At 41.6% G+C, this 19,268-nt stretch overlaps 1 protein-coding gene across 1 annotated transcript in view; it reads left to right on the top strand.

Moving 5' to 3' along the window:
• Positions 1-19,268, top strand: part of SLIT3 (slit guidance ligand 3) — a 946,021-nt gene that overhangs the window by 81,339 nt on the left and 845,414 nt on the right. The window contains exon 4 of the mRNA XM_090064655.1: positions 3,538-3,609. Within this exon, the coding sequence (XP_089920781.1) occupies positions 3,538-3,609 (72 nt within the window). The remainder of the gene's footprint in view (positions 1-3,537; positions 3,610-19,268) is intronic.

Below are 19,268 nucleotides of genomic sequence, written 5' to 3'. Positions count from 1 at the left end.
ATGAAATCCTGCCAGTGATGTGAGAGAAACAAAATCTTAAGGTTAAGTCAGAAAAAGAAGGAAGGAGGAGGAAGATCCTTCCATCTCATGTTAAGGGTTCCTCAGGCATTCAAGCAGGTTGTATTGGGATTGCACCCAGACACTTAGGTGCTCAATAAGTGGAATAGGATCTGGGCCACTACAAAACCGGAAGTCTAGGGTTAGCTTCTTCATTTTGTTAATAAACCACTGTTTCCTGACTGCATATTATCTTTGGCTCTACTAGTTATTTTTTGGCTGCAGACTACTCTGCACAGTTACTTGGGAAGCTTAATTTGAATGACCAGAAGGAATGATTTTTAAAGAAGATGGACCAAAGTGGACTACACCTTTGTATGAACTCCTGCTCAGAATTAAGGGGTCTTAAATATTTTTTAGTTTAATTTTTCAAGTGTTTTCAAGTTAACTGAAAAAGCCATTGCACTTCTTAGTAAGTGTGTTTACACCAGGATTGAATGTGGTTCAGTTAATCTACTTTACTTTAGGGCTGGGGACAGACATTACACACAAACTGGTTTCAGTGATCAGAAACTGGTTTAACCTGTGACAGAGCATAAGTTCAGTGCACATAAATCAGTTTCAAAATTCCTGAAACTGGTTCAAGATAAACCTGGTTGAATGTAGCATCAGACTTAAATGGTTTGGGTCAAACTGGCTTATGCAGTGTCTGTCCCAGACCCCTTCCTGGTTTAAGTTAAATCAGAATCCCTCAGAATCCCAGAAGCTTTGCAGCCCTGGGCTGGGTTAGGCTGGCCTCGTCCCTCTCTCTGCTCCAAAGAACAGGCTGGTCCTACACCTCTCCTCCATAGCCAGAGCTGTGGAGGAGACTGTAGGGACTTCACTCACTACTAGCTACTCAAGCAGGGTTTTCCCCTCTCTCCCTCCGATCTCCCACAGCTTGGACCCTAGCCCCACAGACCCTAGGCATGTGGTATGATAGCTAATGCTAAGAGGTGACTGTATGTGTGCATCTCCAGTTTCACTGGGACAGGCAGACAGAACAGTGTCCACTTAGGGCTTTTTGGAGCTAATGAACAGGGCAGCTGGTAATGTGCCTCCATTCCTTCCTTGGAAAAAGCTGTTTAAGAAGAGCTTGAACTAATGAGAGAGGCTTTGTTTTGCTGATGGGCTGATAACACAGTGGTTTGCTAATGGGCTGATAACACTGGTTTTATCAGCCCCCCTGCTGGTTTGCAGCCCTGTCAGATTTGGAGCCAGGGAGAGGGGGATTGAAAAGCTCAGTATCATCAACAAAATCGTGCATTGCACACACCCACTTTGTCTCAGAGTGCTAGCCCAGGGCTGAGGTCTAGCAACATTTCTGCCCCTTGAGCAGCAAGCAGGGAAAAGCCTAAGAGGGTGCAGGCCAGGGTGAGGTTTAAAACCCTAAATCAGAATGTCCTTCAAGGGTCTGGCCATGCCTCCCCTCAGCTGATCATTGCGGAAGAGAAGGGAGGGCTGCTCTAGTGCCGCCCCCCCCGTCAACCTGGCTTCTAGCCTGAGCCAATGCAGGCATGTGCCTGCATTTCTGGAATGAAAAGGGAATGTCTATCTACCTCCAAATTGGTACAAGCTTTGCAGGTTAGAAAACCTAAATATCCTCCACTTGCTAATGCATTTCTTTACAATGATATGTCGTACTTCATTTATTACTGTGTTTAGTTATTATGTTCAGTAGTGAAATGAGGTGGGTGATTTGGGATTCCAGCTCCAGGCAACCACTTAGAAGGGATACTAGAATGGTAGCTCCCCAAGAGGTCTGGTACAGCAGCTCCATGCTGTGGCTATGGAAGCAGCTGCTGGGTGCAGGGACTACTGCTGTAGCAGCAGCAACAACTGGGGCTATGTGCTAGTAGTAGCTGAGGACTCTGACTTCCCCAGGAAGACCATGACCCTTTCCCTCACACTCTGGTGCTCAGTATTCCTGCTTCCCCTCCAACCATGCTTTGCCCAGGGTACAATCTTGATATTTATGCCTCTGATTAATAGTATTCAGTTGCCTCTGGAATCAGCTAGGGAGTTTAGTACTTAAATGATTAATTGATTAATTTTAACTTTTTTTAATGGACATGGCTAATACAGAATACAAGATGTGTCAAAGCTTCCAAATTCAACTACTTGTCTTCCTGATATTGGGAAGAGAATACATATGACTTATTTTTTTCCATTCTGTTTCAGAATTTATTCATATGGTAGCCATGTGAAAACTCTAGCATTTTAGTCCCCATGGCCTTACTCTGATCCCTGAGGAAGACCTCTGGGGCCAAAACAATGGAGGCTTGCAATGCAGCAAAATCCTGAAAAACATAGAAAATGATAGGAGTGCTTACCATGAACAAAACTACAATATAGTTCCTGGAGGCTGTCCCTTAAAGCATCTCTTAAAGGAACATGTAGCTTTTTGGGAACACAAACCACCACAACTTGTTATTAGATCTGGAAACAGACAAGACACCCCCTGAATGCTGTGGCGGGGGAAAGAAGGAAAGAGGTGCTTAAAACACTTATGCTTTGTGTTATTTATGAGTTTAAAGTCAGTTTTTAGTTGTAGCTCTTGCATATATTTTAATTGAGGTCCGTCAGTACATTTACATTACATTTTACTGAGGTTATGGATAAGCAGATAAATGCTTCTGCTGTAGACTATGCTATTTAACCTGTGTTTTTAAAATGAATTTATTTGTCTGCATTAAGCTGATTTTAAGTTTTGCATGGTTGTCTTAAAGACAGATATTTTTGTAAATTTTAGACTGGATGATGGACAAAAATGGTTTTATAGCTGGCATCCCAGGTTTGTCAATATCACTTACTAAATGCAGTATAGTTAACTAGAGAGAGAAATTAAAACACTTCTCCAAAAATGTTATCAAGTACTTTTCATAGAATAGGTTCCATTCTGTAACATTCAATCTAGATGTTAAAGACGTATTAGAGTGTTTACGTACTTTCCATGGTAGCGCTTAGATTTCCAAAGTTATTGTTTACTGTCCAGCTTTAAAAAAACCTCCAAAACAACTTTCATGTATCTGTGAACAGTAGACACAACAGGTAGTCTGGAAATCATTCTTGGCTAGCTGAAACTACATGTTTAGAAAGAAAGATAAAATTCAGATATCTTCTGGGAACTATTTTTCAAAGCACTGACAGTACAACATGGTGGCCATATAATTCAGATGTTAGTATCTAGGAGAACTTTTAAAAAGTATTCAAAACCACTCATATACATTATAGTACTTAAATTTAGCATTTTCTATTTCACCTTTTCCCAAAAAATGTAGACAGGTGGCCTGGCCTAAAGATCATATGATATACTCATCTTCTATATAATTAATATACATAAAGTCTATAACATTCTGTATCAGCTTAATACTATAGCTTTTTCAGTCCTTTTTTGGGGGGGGGGTTGCATGTGTTTTGGGAAGATGGAATAAGTTCCTTGGCTTCAAAATAATTCTGATATGTTTTTTGTTTTAACTTTTATTCTCTTTATTTATTTAGGCGTCTGAACAAGAATAAATTACAGGTACTTCCTGAGCTGCTTTTCCAGAATACGCAGAAGTTAACCAGATTGTAAGTAGAGTTTGATTTTTTTTTTTAGCATGTACTTTATGTGCCTGGATTCATTGTGTGGGTTGTCTGTGTGTTTTGGAGACTTCAGCTGGTTGCTTTTAGTTATATTTAAGATATTTCTCGGTTTGAGCAGTTGAAATAAGGACGTTTTTAATCATGATTGTAGCTATGTGCTGGAAAATAAATATTTGAAGGAAGGAAGCCACAGGTTACTTTTCTTTGTTTCATAGTGGATGAAGATTCAGTGTGATGGCATCAGTGTTAGTATATTAATAATAGTCTATGTAGAGCTGAAGAGTAAGTTCAGTAATGGAAAATCTTTGGGCTTGGTATAGTAACTGTCCACAGAAAGAAAGTCTGTTCTTGTGGTATTTTAATGGTATCATTGAGCCAAAGATAAATGCAGATAACTTAGGTTGGAGTTGTGCTTTTTGTATTTGAAGAACAAATATTTTCCATTTCCCAAGGTGCACTGAAGATGCCAAATGATAAGCTATGTAGATGGGAATTAGTTTGCTTCAACACAAGGAGAAAGAATAAAAGAAATGAGTTTAGAGTTGGTGTGCTTTTCTCAATCTAAGCCTAGTCAGCAGAGTGTGATGATGGCAATGGATATTTAAGTTGTGGGTGAGCAATGGAGTTGTTGATGGTTCTTCTATGTAGGGAGTAGGATTGCATATTTCTGTGAAGAATGCTATTACTATATTAATAGGGAGGCAAAACCTCTTCAAAACAGTTTTACTTTAACCTGCAAAAGCTTAATTGCCAATTCATTTTCACTGTTTGAGAAGTTTGCTGTATGGTTATTTCTGTTTCTCTCTGTGTGTATGTACAGGTGTATATGTATATATATTCTTTTTTTAAGGGGTTATTTAGGTTTATGGAAGACTTGGTCTTACTGGTAAAATTGTAAAGTTACTATTAGGCAGTTGAAAGTGTGCTTTATCCATGTGGTATTGTAAAAATTCTGTTTTAATAACTCTTTGTAATCAAACAAAATCAACTCAACCCCACAGTAACTTTTCCTTCTTGTAGAAATGTGAAACTCATGGTGATGAAGGTGGTTGATAAATGGAGGTTTAGAAACGGATTCACCAATTAAAAGTAGGCTATATCAGTGTTTTAAAGCAAAAGAATTGGGTAGTGTTGAACATGCTTAATTCAAATGCAAAGACTTCATTTCACATAATGAATTCCTTCATGTTATATTTCCAATGTGAAACACTTACCCACCTTGCTGAGAGCCCTTCCATTGACTTCTAGCAGCAGCATGGTTCTAGCAATAAAACCTCATAAATGATGCCTGCTTTTTAGTTTCAAAATCTGTCTGCAGAAATGTAAGTCCTGTTGCATCTCACCTGGTCTTGGAATTAGTTTTAGCACAACTTTTAAACACACTGGAAAAGATCTGCTGAGTGGAATTTCTAAGTCTGAATAGTACATGTGCATGTGTGCTAAGATCCTTCCCGAAAGTTTCTGTAAATTCTGCATGTTGAAACTGCTCTTCTAATGTAAACTATACACTTCATTTTACCTTGCAGATAAAGCCATCTCCATTATATTTATACCTGACTTTATACTTATTTCCTAAAAGGTTGATCTCTCATACCCTCTGTATACAAATGGTAGAATTTTAATGGTAAAACTCTGTAGAGCTAATCCATAGGTTTTAACAAAGTCTCAGTTATGTAACATGCATAAACCTCCTTCATGGATAATTGTACTGCATGTGATTATCATTAGATTTAAAATACCCTCTCCCAGGTGTATGTTTAATTACCATTTCAGCATGTTGATTTGTAAGTAGGCTGAGCATATCAGGATCTGACAAAGGCTGGTCTCTTGACTGAATTCTGGCTTCCTACATCAAAAGATAAGATAATTACCATCCTTTTTCCTTGATTTCAGTTGTCAGTATAACAATTTTGAGAGATTTAATAGCTGTGTGTATGTCAGTTAGCATGTACTTGTATTATGAGAAGTAAACCTTTAATTTAAGGTTCCACGGAAAAGTAAAAGTAGTCATGTATTTTGAAACAGAAATATATTTATTTGATTGTTTAAATTTTATAAGGTAAATTTACAATATTTACTCAAATATAAGACAACCCTGATAATAATACAACCCCCCCAATAATTAGATTGTACATATGGAAAATTTATAAATTTGTTATAATTTTCCAGGTATAGAATCGAATTACTGAACGTTTGCCTTGAATTTTTCCCCCTCTCACTACTATAGAAGAGAAAAAACATCTGGGGGAATCAGCCCCATTTGCCCTATGCACCCTTTCCCTTGCAGTCCCATTCCATCAGACCCTGCTCTCCCTGATCACATGTAAATGATAACAAAATTTTGAAAACACTGACTTTGAAAAAAACATGCCTCTAGTAATTTGCATATTATTATGCATACCCATAGGCTTGGTTTATCCAGTATTGATGCATTTTACCTTTTCTGAAACTGCTGCAAGTTTTGGTACAGGTACTCCATAAACACACTTTTAAGCAGCACTTGGTACCTATGTATATCTAGTACAGACCAGGTGTTCTCAACCTTTTTTAGCAAGTGTATCCCCCTGGCCCTGTTCCTGGGAATGAGCACAGAGACTGAGCTGAGGTGGGGGTGGGGAGACGCTGCGGTGTGCCACATGGAGCTGGCAGTATCTGGCATGCCCCTCCCCCTCTTCCAGGTAAGAAGCAAAGTATAGGAATGCGCCTCCATGCCCCAGGGTGTGCTCTGTCCCTGCTCCCATGTACCTCCTATGGCCTGTCTAAATACCCGTGGGGGTATGCATATCCCCAGTTGACAACCCTTGGTATGGACTTTTTTTTTTTCTATATGCCTGGTATTAGACTATGCATGATCTTGATCCAAAGGGCTCATGCTTTATCATATAGTTCATTGGACTTGGCCCCATTAGAGTCAGTAGTATTTCAAGCCAGGGTGACTCCTCAGTATGTGTGTACTCCAGATTACCCTTGCTTTCCCAAAGCATAAATGTATTAATTAACCCCCCAATTTATGACTGGAATTGGGTGCTCTTGTCTCAAGTCCTGGGAGCCTTCAAAATATTATATGCAGATGAGGCAAAGGGCAAACTGGTCTGGCTCCACTCATAGAGAGGAGCAGGGCCACGCTAACCGTATGTGACAGGCTGAGAGGGGGAGTCGGGGATTCTGGGTAAACTACTTGGGTTCCCATTTGGTGATTGCCAAACATTTAAGGCTGGTGAAGAAACAGGAATACTTGGAAATGGGAAGGAACAGCTTAACTGTGGGAGTGAAGAGGAAGTCAGAATGTATTCAAAGTAATGGATCATCATGACTTGAAAAAGATTCGGGACTGAGGGGAACTGTACTCACTGACCCATATACTTTATTCAGATGAACTGCACTAACCTATCCTTGTAGTAGGTTCCAATCAGTATGTTTGCCTAATATGGACCATGTGTTTTATAGTCATGCTCAGTTTTGGCTATATTTAATCAATTTCATAATTGGTTTTCATTGCTGAGTGCAGGCTACTTTTAACAGCAGTTTAATGATAGACAATGTATTTAATGAGGTTTCTTTGTGTATGAATGTAAGAGGGATTTTTCTCCCATGCTGACTGAGGGGGATGATGCACCTCGTTTTGTGATTAAATAAATATGGAGCTGCATTATTATGTAAGACAGATAAAAGAATATCAGTTTTACCCTTGTATATTGCCTCCTATCAAATTATATTAAAATGTTGTACCTGTACCTTCAATGGCTGAAGACACTCAGGGTTTTGGTGAGATAATCAGATGTTCTGCCATGGTCTTTGTTATTAGTAGTAGTTAGATGTTTTTTCTTTTTGTAGTGTCCTTTAGCTAGAAGGCAATAGCTTTTTTAAAGGGTACAAATGTTAACAGAAATATCAGATTTTAAGTGGAACATATAAGGTACACATGTAAACCACTCAATATTATTGCTGCATCCAAAAGTAGCAATGTAGGTCTGCTGCATATGCTTCAGTAATACAGGGCTCAGCAGCATCTACCTACAGGGGAACGCCTTGATGAAAGATTTCCTTTTACATTTAACTACTGATTTACACAGCAGTTCTGATCCTGCCTGCAGTAGAATCCAGGAATTTGGAGCCTTTCCTCCTCATTTTCATCCTGTGAGTCTGAGCAGAGTTCAATAATGCCAGTCAATTCCACTTGAAATAGGATCTGTGGGTAAAATGCTTCACTGGAGAGGCATAATGATAAAGCCTCTTCTTTTCCAGCAGCTGATCTGGACTTTCAAGAAGAGAGAGTGCTTAAGATAGTGAAGAAGGGGAGTAACATAAGGGAGGTCAAGATAGAAACGAAATTGGAAGAAGTGATTAGGCTCAATATGGAGTAAGAGAAAAGTAAAAGGGGACAGATGGAAGAAAAAAGAAAAGACAGTAATACTTAACAGATGAATTTTACTAGTTCTGGTTATTGACAGCACTCAGATACATACTATGTGGGCTATCACTGTTTTACACTGGGCAGCCCACTGGGTTACTGAGCTATAAATAAATTCAGTTTTTAAAAGTTATAACCTATACAGTCCATTAAACGTCCAGATAGGTAGGTTCATCTCACTATAGCCAACTGATGCTTCGAAATCTAGTGGGTCAAAATTACATAACTCTGCATAGCACCATAGGGCAGAAGAGCTTGCAGGCTCATACATTCTATTTGGATGAAAGCTCAGTCAGTTTGAATCAGTGTTTTATCTCACTTGGGTTTGAATGTGGACCTTTGGCATCTCCATATTTAAGCCCAGGCACCACTTCAGTTCCAGCTCAGCCTCTGCCATGAGGTCTCCAATGGAGGATCACATGACTTGGTCATCTTGTCCCCCATTGGCGCTACAAGCCCCTGATTGGAAGGCTTTAAACCCCTCCCACTTGCTGCAGGGTTTTGTCCCTGCCATGGCACTACTGGGTGCAGTCCTGCTCTGACTTCAGTTAAACCTTATCGCTGTTTTGAATCCCCTGGTCTGCTTGTACTGACCACAACCCTGTCTCGATCCTTCGCTTCACGTTTTAGAACCTGGACGGATTCCTGTGGCCTTGGATTCCACTCAGGCAAACCCCAGACTTACTGCAAGCCACTATGACTGCCTTTGCCACAGTCAACCCTTATACCTGTGGCAGATTTTTTAGGCCTAAGAAAAGGTACAGAAAGGTGCCACCCATTTTTTTAAAATCAACTAGCAGTTGAGGGTAATAACTCCATAGTAGATTGCAGTTTCATCTGCTTAGAAGTAGCATTGGTAAGAACTGCTGTAGATGGTCTGTCCAACCCAGTGTATACTTTGCTTATTCTGGCCCCAGGTATAGTTTCATGAAATACTTTCAAATGTGTTCAAAGTTAGCCTAATGTAAGTGAAGATTTTTTTTTCTCATAATCATACTCTGGAGATGTCACTGAAATTTACAGTCTTGAATTTTGCCAGTTAGTTTAATGCAGGAACAAAGAGTTTGCAGGTAGATGTGTGTGTGTGTGTGTATGTGTGTGTGTGTGTGTGTAAAGACATGGTAAATATTTTTTGTAATACTGTCAGTTACTTAAGAAAATCATTATCCTACTAAATACTTGCTTGTGTTCCCTAAAGTAAAGGAAATGCAGGCTTCTTCCATTGTATACATGCCAACAATAAAACCCAAGTAATTGCTTTGGACACCATTGCCTTTTTTCTGTACATGGCAGAAGAATCTAGTGCTTCCTTGTAGTTCTGAATTCTCAAATCGGGAATAAAGGAATTAACACTTATCTCAAAGTAGGTTTTACCTAAAAGAAAAGTCAAAAGACATTGAAGTTCATTTCTAGGGAAATTTCATGTAACTTTTCTACAAAGGCCATGTGTAGACAAAATGAGAGATGTGTGTGAACAACACTTTAAAGCAGGCTAAATGCTTTGCAGTGCTTTTAATGGTGTTGGTGTTTGGTTTGCATGCCTCGGCAGCGCAGTGCGTATAAATTCCAGCCACTGTAGGAAATCCAGTGGCGTAATGCGCTTAAAATGACTTGTAGCACCTTTGAGAAGTTTTAGTTTGATGCCCCTAGAGCTGCGGGGTGAAGCACTGGGCTCCGTGCAGCTCCACACCTCTGCAGGAAGCCCTGCAGGCAGCCTGGGAAAACAGCTGTACCGAAGAAAAGTGGTGAGCCTGATTTCCCTGCCCTGCCCTACCCCCTCCGGAGCCTGCCTGCCTGAGCTGCACGGGGGCCTGAGGGCAGGTGCCACTTGTGGTGGAGCTGCAGTTGCCATAGAGGGAAGCACTAGCACCCCCCTGCAGCCCGTGGACTGCACCTCCCCCACAACATGGGGGTTTAATCAGCCCTAAATTGAAGCAGTATTTTTTTAAAACCCACCGCTTCAATTTAGGGCCCCCATTTCATCTACACACACCCATAGGTACTCTTTTAGTAATAATCAAATGTTTCCAACTATCCAACTTTCCACTGGTATTCATGATGGGAAGAACTTTTTTTTTTTAAGTTTCTTCTTGCCATTGATAACTTGAAGCTGTTTATCACTATTGAGATTTGCCCAAGCTGCATATGAAAATTGGAGCCCTCAAGCCTGCACTTGTCATTAGGTGTAGTTAGGGCTGATGGCCTTTATGGAAAATCTAGTGCAGGTGTTGGCAGTGTATTTGGGCAGAGTGCCAAAACACCCACTGTCTTGACTTGTAAAATGTTGGCATGTCAGGGGCTGATGGGGGAGCTGCAAGGGGTCAAATCCTTGTTGTGGCAGTGCATCCCAGTAGTGTGCACCAAGAAAATGCCTTTGCGTGCCACACTCTGGCACCCGTACCAGGGGTTTCCTGTCCCTGATCTAGTGAAACATCCCATGTTGGGTGCTCATTAGGCTACTGTGTTTGGATCCCAGCACTGATTCTTTGTGCATTTTAAGTTCTCATGAGCTTTTACTCTATATTTCAAAAAGCACAATAGGTATATACAGAGCTGAGTAAAAACAATACAGTGCTTTATTCTCTATGTCTTTCTTCTAATTACTTTGGGATTTGGTCAGAGTCCTACAGGTTCTAATATATTACTTTTCCTCCAGATTGAGTCCCTTTCACCCTTTCTTGACATGCTTAAAACTGATTAAACTCAGTCTTCCATAAATAGATTTTTGTTGTTGCTAATTTCAAGTAATATGCTTGCAGTTTCTTTCATTCCTCCTCTTAGTAAGTAATCTTTACAGTCCATTCTATTCAGATCTATAATATTTTTTTGAATAATATTTTTATGCGTCTTAAGGAATTCAGGGACTAAAAGCTAAAATTATATCAAAGTGAAAAACTATGTCATTTGTATATAAACGTTTTACATGTCTGTTGTTGCTTGGATCTCTTCTTATTTAGATCTCTCTTCAAAAGAAAATGCACATTTAATCTGAAAAATGATGTTCTATTAAGAAATATACTTCATACATCAATTTTTTTTAAATGGTATCTGTTAAAAGCTTTGAAAAGAATTTTATACTTTTCCTTTTTAGGAAGCTGTTTCATTTCTCCTTTTGTATAATCCTTCCTTTCCAGATGTCGTTGAGTTAGGCTTGGTCAAATTTTAGATGAAAACCCCACAGAGGAGGAAACCTGACTTTATACTTGAAATGAATGCTCGGTCATGTTGGGAGGCTGGAGACAGGAGGTGAATGAACAGGAGCCTGGACACAGCTCTGGAGACATTCCTCTGCTGTCCCCTGCTCTCCTGAGGCTGGAGATGAGCAGGGGGCTGGAGACAGCGCTGGAGACATTCCCCTGTTGTCTCCAGCCTCCTGCTCTTTCCCCTGCTTGTCTTCAGCCTCAAGAGGGAGCAGGAGGCTGCAGACAGCCCCTGGAGACATTCATCTGTTGTCTCCAGCGCCCTGCTCCTTCCCCTGATCCTCTCCAGCCTTGGGAGGCTAGAGACAGTAAGAGAAGGAGCAGGGGGCTGGAGACGGTGCCAGAGACATTTTCCTACTGTCACCTGCTCTCCTGAGGCTGGAGACAGCAGGGGAATGTCTCTGGGGCTGTCTCCAGCCTCCTGCTCTTTTGTTGGTACTGCCAGTGAGTATTTGGGCGTTGGAAGAGCCAGCAGGGAGCTAGGGGAACAAACGTGGTACAAGGGGAACTAATGGGGAGTGGAGGGAGCGAGCCAGGAGCTAGGGGGATGAATTGGGGGTGGGGAGAACAAACGGAGGTAGGGGAATGAACAGGGAGTTGGGGAAGATCCCTGCCCTCCAACCCCCTGCTTACTTGGCAAAAGCCGGGTCCAGGCCTCTAAAGCTTGCACTGCTGCCTGCCCAGCACGGGCAGGCAGCATGCTTCAGGACTGGCAAAAGGACAAATTACAGAGACACTCTGCCAGAGCATCTCTGGAGGACTGAGCCTCCAGTTGCCTGAGGGCACGGTTTTTTCCCTTGGATTTTTGTTTGACCCCTGGATAGCCAGGGGTCTAATTTTGTCCCCATGCTGCAAGCTTGCAGCACAGGGAACATTTTTTCATTCTCTTACATGCCTCTTGCCCCATCTCAAAGGGGCTTGAGACGGGGCGAGAGGCATGTGCGTGGTTGTCTGGACGCACCCAATGAGTTTCTTGTAGATTGGTATATAAAAGATTTTGAGGCATCCATTTTGAAAAGGAAGACTTTGGAATGTATTTATTTAATGTTTACTTAGCTTAAAGGAGAAGAGCTTTAAGGTAATGCTCAAGATAAAGTCTCATGATTAATTAGTATAAATAATATTAATTATTCTAAAGTATAGATGTATTAAGCTATTTAGCTTTGTGTTCCAAAGGATTTTTATAGGAACCTACATACCCACTGTTGAAGCTGATATGCAAATTATGTGGATCTACAAATCCATTTAAAGTTAGACATGTGGTCTAAGGACAGCCATTCAACAACCCTGAGCCTGAATTGATTCAGTCTTTGCAGGCTAGTCTAATCTGCAAAGCTTGAACTGATTTGGAGGTGGATAGACATTACTTTTTCATTCCAGAAATTCAGGCACTTGCCTGAAGTGGCTCAGGCTAGAAGCTGGGCGGCACTAGACCAACCCTCCCTTCCCTTCTTCAGTGCTGAGCTCAAGGTGGCGGGTGTGGCCATGCCCCAGAAGGATGCTCTGATTAGGGAGGGGTTTAAACCCCCACCCTGGCCTGCACTTTCTCAGGCTCTCTCCCCCTCTGATAAAATCACAGTGTTTATCAGCCCATCAGCAAAGCAGAAACTTCTCTTATTAGTTCAAGCTCGTCTTAAACAGATTTTTCCAAGGAGAGACTGTACCAGCTGACCTGTTGATTAACTCCAAAAAGCACTAAGTGGACACTGAGAATGCTTAAAGCCAGAAATCGAGGTGGTCATCAGACAAACAAAGAGTCCTCAGAGTTTGGGCCACTCATAACTAGACAGAGAGAAGAGAAGCAATGTAAACATTAAAAATACACTACTAGTAAAGGGGGGGAGGTATTAATAAAAAGGAAAAGGCAACAAAACTTCCTTAAGCCCTGCAAAAAAAAAAGATGCCCATAAGCTCATTTCACACTGTGAAAAATGTGTTTTGATTTGTAATATAGTATTTTTAATACATTAAACAAAACTTAAAATTCCAGCGGTTTAGAATTTTTCTTTTTGTAGATTCCAAGGGGGTGGACAGTTTCTGCCTTCAGTATGCATAATGACACTTCTATAAATGGTCAAAACACAATGGCATAGTAAAGGCTAGGTATTTAAGGTCTTTGGGTGTCTACACAAGTTTTAAAAAATCTGGCCCTAACAAGACAACAGATACACTTTGGTTTGTTTTGCTTTTCACACCTGAGGGCAACCCAAGGTACAATACTGAAAGAAATATTTCTTAGGATGAGAAACATTAGACAAATAAACAAAATTAGTGTTTCAACCAAGATTGAATCACTAATTACACTTGAAAACTGACAGTTGGCTTGGTTGGAGTGTACATGTTGTGTTTCACCCATAATGCAATATTACTTAGTCATCAGTCAACAATGCAAGACAGACACTGCAAAATGGATAGTTCAGATTAGATAAGACTATGGAGGTCTGGCATACTAAGGTATGACAACAACAACATCCTGCAATGTGAGAATAGAAAGATCTTGACACTTAAAAAGTAAGCATGACAACAGAGAGCCTAGAGTATTTGGACACGGGTTGATTGGGGGCAAAACTTTATGTATGGCTATGTGCATATAGCAAGAGACAATAGCAGAGTTAAGATATCTCACTTCAGTTCTGGAGGTATATGTTTGAGCCTGGCTCTGAGCTCGTGCTGAAGGCCCTTGTTGATCTAACTGTAAAATGTATGTCTGGACATTGCAGCTGTAGAGTCAGAGGTTGCCAGCTACTGCACTGCCTTTTGTGCAGCTGGTTATAAAAATGGGTGTCTTAACCATGCTAGCTCATGAGTCTTAGGAGGACTTCTGAATTTTTATGTACAACATTTTTTCAAAACCAGAAAAACTTAGTTTTGCAAGTGTTTAAGCAGCACCATCATTTATAATTAGTGACTCTCTTAGAAGATATGCAAGTAAATCATACAAGTAGAAGGTAATGTTATAGTTATTACATAGTTACTTTGTGCCAAAAAGAGACCAGATCTAATTAGTACTATGGAATTGTCAGATACCAAAAGGTAGAGGTTACTGAATATTGTCTTGTATGATCTGTAACATATACCAAATATTTTTAGCACAGATGAATTTACCAACACAATTTATCTCTTGGGAAAATGTCTTTATTTCCTGTGTAACAATTAGACTAGTTTGTATGTTATTGCACACTAGGTTATCGAAATAAGACAAGTTAGCATTTCTTGTAGCATGCAGTATTCAACTAACTAAATGGTCTTGAATACTGATCTCATACTGATACTCTGGGAATATTTTTTTTCTCAATGGGCAAGCTACTTAGCCGTCTCACGTGAATGAGTATATGTAATAAATCTAGTAAGTTCAGGTTATTTGCATTATAGCAAGGTACCTTACACATATTTGTCTGTGAAAATCATCTTTCAGTATAAGAAAATATATTCAGAATGAAACCTGTGTGCTATTTTCTCCTTTATTAGATCAAGGCCCTGCAGCCTTAGTCATTAACAACATAATGTGTTGGTTACAAGGCTTATAGTCCCCGCTTGGCACATGCAATGCCAACTGTAAATCACCCAACTGTAAACTAATGCATTCCATTGAGTTTTCACTGTGGTAGCAGTAATAGCAGTAGTTACATTATGCTTTATGTTCTAAAAGCACTGTAAAAACATTAACTACTCATCAAAGTAGATGGAAGAGGAAAGAGCATTATCCCCAATTTTTATAGATTAGGAAAATAACAGAGGATGAGATTTGAACTAAGACACTTGGTTGGTTGTAAGAATTAGATTAGAGTCTTGCCTTCAATCTGTTCTTTGTTATTTTGTGGTAGAGTGACAAATAAAGCTGGCAGCAGTTGCACACATGAAATGATGGCTCAGAACAGTAAAGAAACTCTTAGAGTTTTTGTTCACTTATTTATTTTAACCTGTGTAGTACATTTGTCTGCCTATCTGGTTGATTTATTGTTTAATGTTGAAAACTATGTTTAAAACTACTCCCATGTTTTTTTCTTTCATAGCAATTGTAAACTAAGGACTTGTAGTCCATATAATATTTTATTCCTCCCCAAAGAAATCTGGCTTCACCATTCACTTAAGCTTCTTGCAGGGCGGGGGGGTTGAATTACCCAGAAACAGTGGGCTCAATCTAAGTTAGTTCATATGAGGATGTGAACTAGCTTAGATCAGGAACAGGTTAACCAAATCTATCAAACACCTGTACACATTCAGAATTGAAACCTGGGTTGGGAAATCCCAGTCACTTGCCCCAGGTCCAGAGCTGTGGTCTTCCTAACCACTGACTCTGATTGGTTGACTTTTAGCCCCCTTGAAGTCCCCCAGTTGTGGACAGACAACACCCTCTCCCAGCCCCAACTGCCCAGATCCTGCCAACCCCACCCTCCAGACTCACAAACCCCCTAAATCCCACCCATCCCACTCCCAACTCTGAGTTACACATACCAGGTTCCCCACATGGCTCCTGGCACTGGTGAATGGCTCTGTAAACCATTCCCAATCTATATTCAAGCAACTTTAAGTAAGACACATGAACATACACTGGATGTGGCAAATGACTGTACACACCCAGAGAAGAGACACAATCTATAAAAACAAGACAATTAAGCTTCTTCTAAGTTTCTCCTTGAAGTATTAATACATTTAGGTCGATCAAAAAGTAGCTTTAGGTCGATCAAAATGCAACAGCTGTACATACATTTTACTGCTTCTTGTACAGACTTAAATAAGTTCAAAGCAGGATTTTCTGAAAACCTTTAAAAATACTTTTAAAATAGTTTAGAATCTTGATCTTTGAATGTCTAATTTTAGCCTGCATCATGATCCTGTGACTACTTTAAAATCATCTTGAAATGAGGTTTATAATAGAAATGTTGACACCTGCTGAAAAACCTGGTCATCACAGAACCTAGTTTTTCTGTTTGCCACAGAAAAATGCAGAATCTACATTATTCACATTATCTGTTGAAAGTGCAGCAGTGTCCCATGGCGAGCTGCACCATTTTTGCTCTCTTTTATTTTTTCTGCAGTTTTTGCCTCGGCCAGTCAGCAGCAAGGGGCCATGATTTTTTGTGTTCTTTAAATGGAGATTTTTTTTTTTTGGCTTTTTTTCAATGGAAAAGTAGGCTCTCTTCTGATTACAAATGTGTGGTATATCAGAAATCTAGATGCTTCAACAAATTTCCTTTAAATGATAATTTTATAATAGGCACTTGAGGTTCACTGTTGTCTTTTTATTTAATGCATATTTTACATTATAATCTTTGGAATTTCTTTCCTGTTTATGTTCCAGTTTTCCTTCCTGTGTTCTGAATTGGTTTGTGATGTGCAATTCCAAGTGTGTTATCCATTTGTTCTGTACAGAGAGGGTTATAGGTCAAATAATTTCCAACAGCATTTACTGGAATTATGCAGCTGTAGTTCTGCTTATTGAACTGACACATGTATGAGGGCTGGGCTGGACTATCAGGTTTGATATGCCAGATTCTGCCATTCAGTTCCACAGCAGATCTCAAGCCAGATATTGGTGTGCCAGCCTCTCCTATTTGGAATTTACACATGCTCAGTATAGATTTAGCAATGATTACTTACTCAGCAGAGTATGGACCCTGGACTTCAGAAAAGCAGACTTTGACTCACTCATGCAACTCATGGGCAAGATCCCTTGGGAAACCAGATGATGAGGAGAGTTGTTTAGGAAAGCTGTCTGTACTTTAAAGAAGCCTTACTGAGAATGCAGGAATAAAACATCCCAATTTGCAAGAAAACTAGCAAGTATGGCAGAAGACCAGTTGGCTTAGCAGGGAAGTCTTCAGTAAAATAATTACAAAAAGAAAGCTTATAACAAGTGGAAACTTGGGCAAGCAACTAGGGAGGAGTATAAGAATATTGCTTGGGCATGCGGGGATTAAGTCAGGAAGGAGCTGTAGCTAGCAAGGCATGTGAAGGGTAATAAGAAGGTTTCGACAAGGATGTCAGAAACAAGAGGAAGATTAGGGAAAGTGTGGGTCCCTTACTGAATGGGGGAGGCAACCTAGTGACAGAGGATGCAGAAAAGGCTGAAGCACTCTGTATCCGCCAGGCTTTGCTCCCTCCTGAGGGCAAAATGGATGTTCTTTCACCTCGTCACCGCCCCGCTCTCTCCTGCCATGTCTTGATGGATCGCCAATGATGGGGAGTCGTCTGATGGGTTCTCTTTGCTCGGGTCCACCCGATGGTCGTACACGGGGCTCCAGCCACCCCTGCACCCCCGGCCTTATGCCACCTTCTGGAGCTGGCCCTGCGGAAGTGGCACGTGGCTCCTCTTGCCCCTCTGCTGCCTTCCTTTGCCCCTTTTCCCTATCCTCAGAGGGTCGAGCCTCTATAGTTATGGATCTGGCTCCAGACCCTCAGTCCCTAGGATCTATGTTTCTCAATGGGCTTGGGCATCTGCAGTCCCCGCGATGGCCCCGCCCCAATCTGGCTTCTTCTTATGGGCTCTTGCTGCCTTACCACGCCCCAAGTGCACCTGGCTCCGGCGGGTCCTCTGTGGTGACTTTCTTTCGCCGCGCTCCAGTCCTGCCACCTCCTGTCTGCTGCCAACCTCCTGGCACTGCCACCGGCTCCTTTTATCCGGCTCCTTCAGCTCTGGCTCCTCGTTCCTCCTCGGATGCCACGGGGTCTCCCCTTCCTCTGTTGGCGGACTTCCCTCTTCAGGGCCATCCGCCCCGATCTTCGCAGCTGCCACCGCTTTTATCTTTGCTGGCCGGCGTTCTCTGCTGACGTCACTGGCCGGCTGCAGCTGTATAAAGAGCCAGCTCACAAGCCGCGCGGCTTTCCCTGGTGCGTCGATTCCTGCTGCTAGTAAGTTTTCGGGGTCACCCCGGCCCCCGGGACATGCTCAATGCTTTTTTCACCTTAGTCTTCACAGGCAAGGTTAGCTCTCAGACTACTGTACCTGGCAGCACAGTTTGGGAGGAGGTGAGCAGCCAACAGTGGTGAACGAATATGTTAGGGACTGTTTAGAAAAACTGGACATATACAAGTCTATGGGGCTGAATGGGAGGTACACAAGAGTGTTGAGGCAGTTGGCTGATGTGATTATAGAGCCACTGGCCATCATCTTTGAAAGCTCATGGCTGGCTATGAGGAGAGGTCCCAGATGATTGGAAAAGTGCAATGCTCATATTTAAGAAAGGAAAAAGGAAGATTTAGGGAACTACAGACCAGTCAGCCTCACCTCAGTCCCTGGAAAAATCATGGAGTAGATGAGGGGCAGGCAATTAATTTGGGTGGAGGGCCGCTTACCAAGTTTTGGCAAGCTGTCAAGAGTAGCTCCGTCCCTTGACAGGTGCCCTGCCCCCTGGTCACCATCTTGGAATGAAAGCCCTTCCCCCTAACCCCTGACCTTTGCCACTAGAAGCCCCTCCCCTTGCCCCCAGAAGTACTCCTTTCAGGAAGGGGTGTTGCCATCTCAGAACCAGAAGAATACCAAATTATATTCTAAAGAGTGAACATTTAAAACTTTCATTAATTTGATTTTTTTAAAATATTTTTGTCCTGGTTTACATGTGCACATGTAGAGCACATAGAGGTGATTGTATACAGTAGCTTAAAACAAAGTCTTACTCTTGTATATTGTTGGGGTTGGGGTGGGTATCGGTTTGTTGGGGGATGCGGATATGTGGGTATTTGGGGAAGGGTGTGGGTGTGTCTGTGGGGGGTGGATGTAGGTATGAGTGTGGATATGTGGGATGTGGGTGGTGTGGGGTTTGTGGGGGGTATGTGTGTGGGGGAGGGTGGCTGGGATGTGTGAGGGGGTGTGGATGTGGAGGTCTGCATGTATGGCAGTGTGAGGGGGGTGTGGGTGCATGTGTATAGTGCGGTGTGCATGTGGGCCTTGCCCTATGAACACACACACACACACACACACACACACACACACACACACACACACACACATATATACACACATACATTCCCTCCCTATACGCCCCAGCCCCCCGGTACCGGCATGGCCCCATGCTCCCAGTCCAGCGATGCAG

Source organism: Crocodylus siamensis, chromosome 10 (assembly GCF_052110815.1).
Source record: "Crocodylus siamensis isolate JL-2025a chromosome 10, ASM5211081v1, whole genome shotgun sequence".
NCBI classification, from domain to species: domain Eukaryota; kingdom Metazoa; phylum Chordata; order Crocodylia; family Crocodylidae; genus Crocodylus; species Crocodylus siamensis.
The sequence above is the reverse complement of the archived record's forward strand: the minus strand, read 5'-3'. Positions and strand labels throughout refer to the sequence as shown.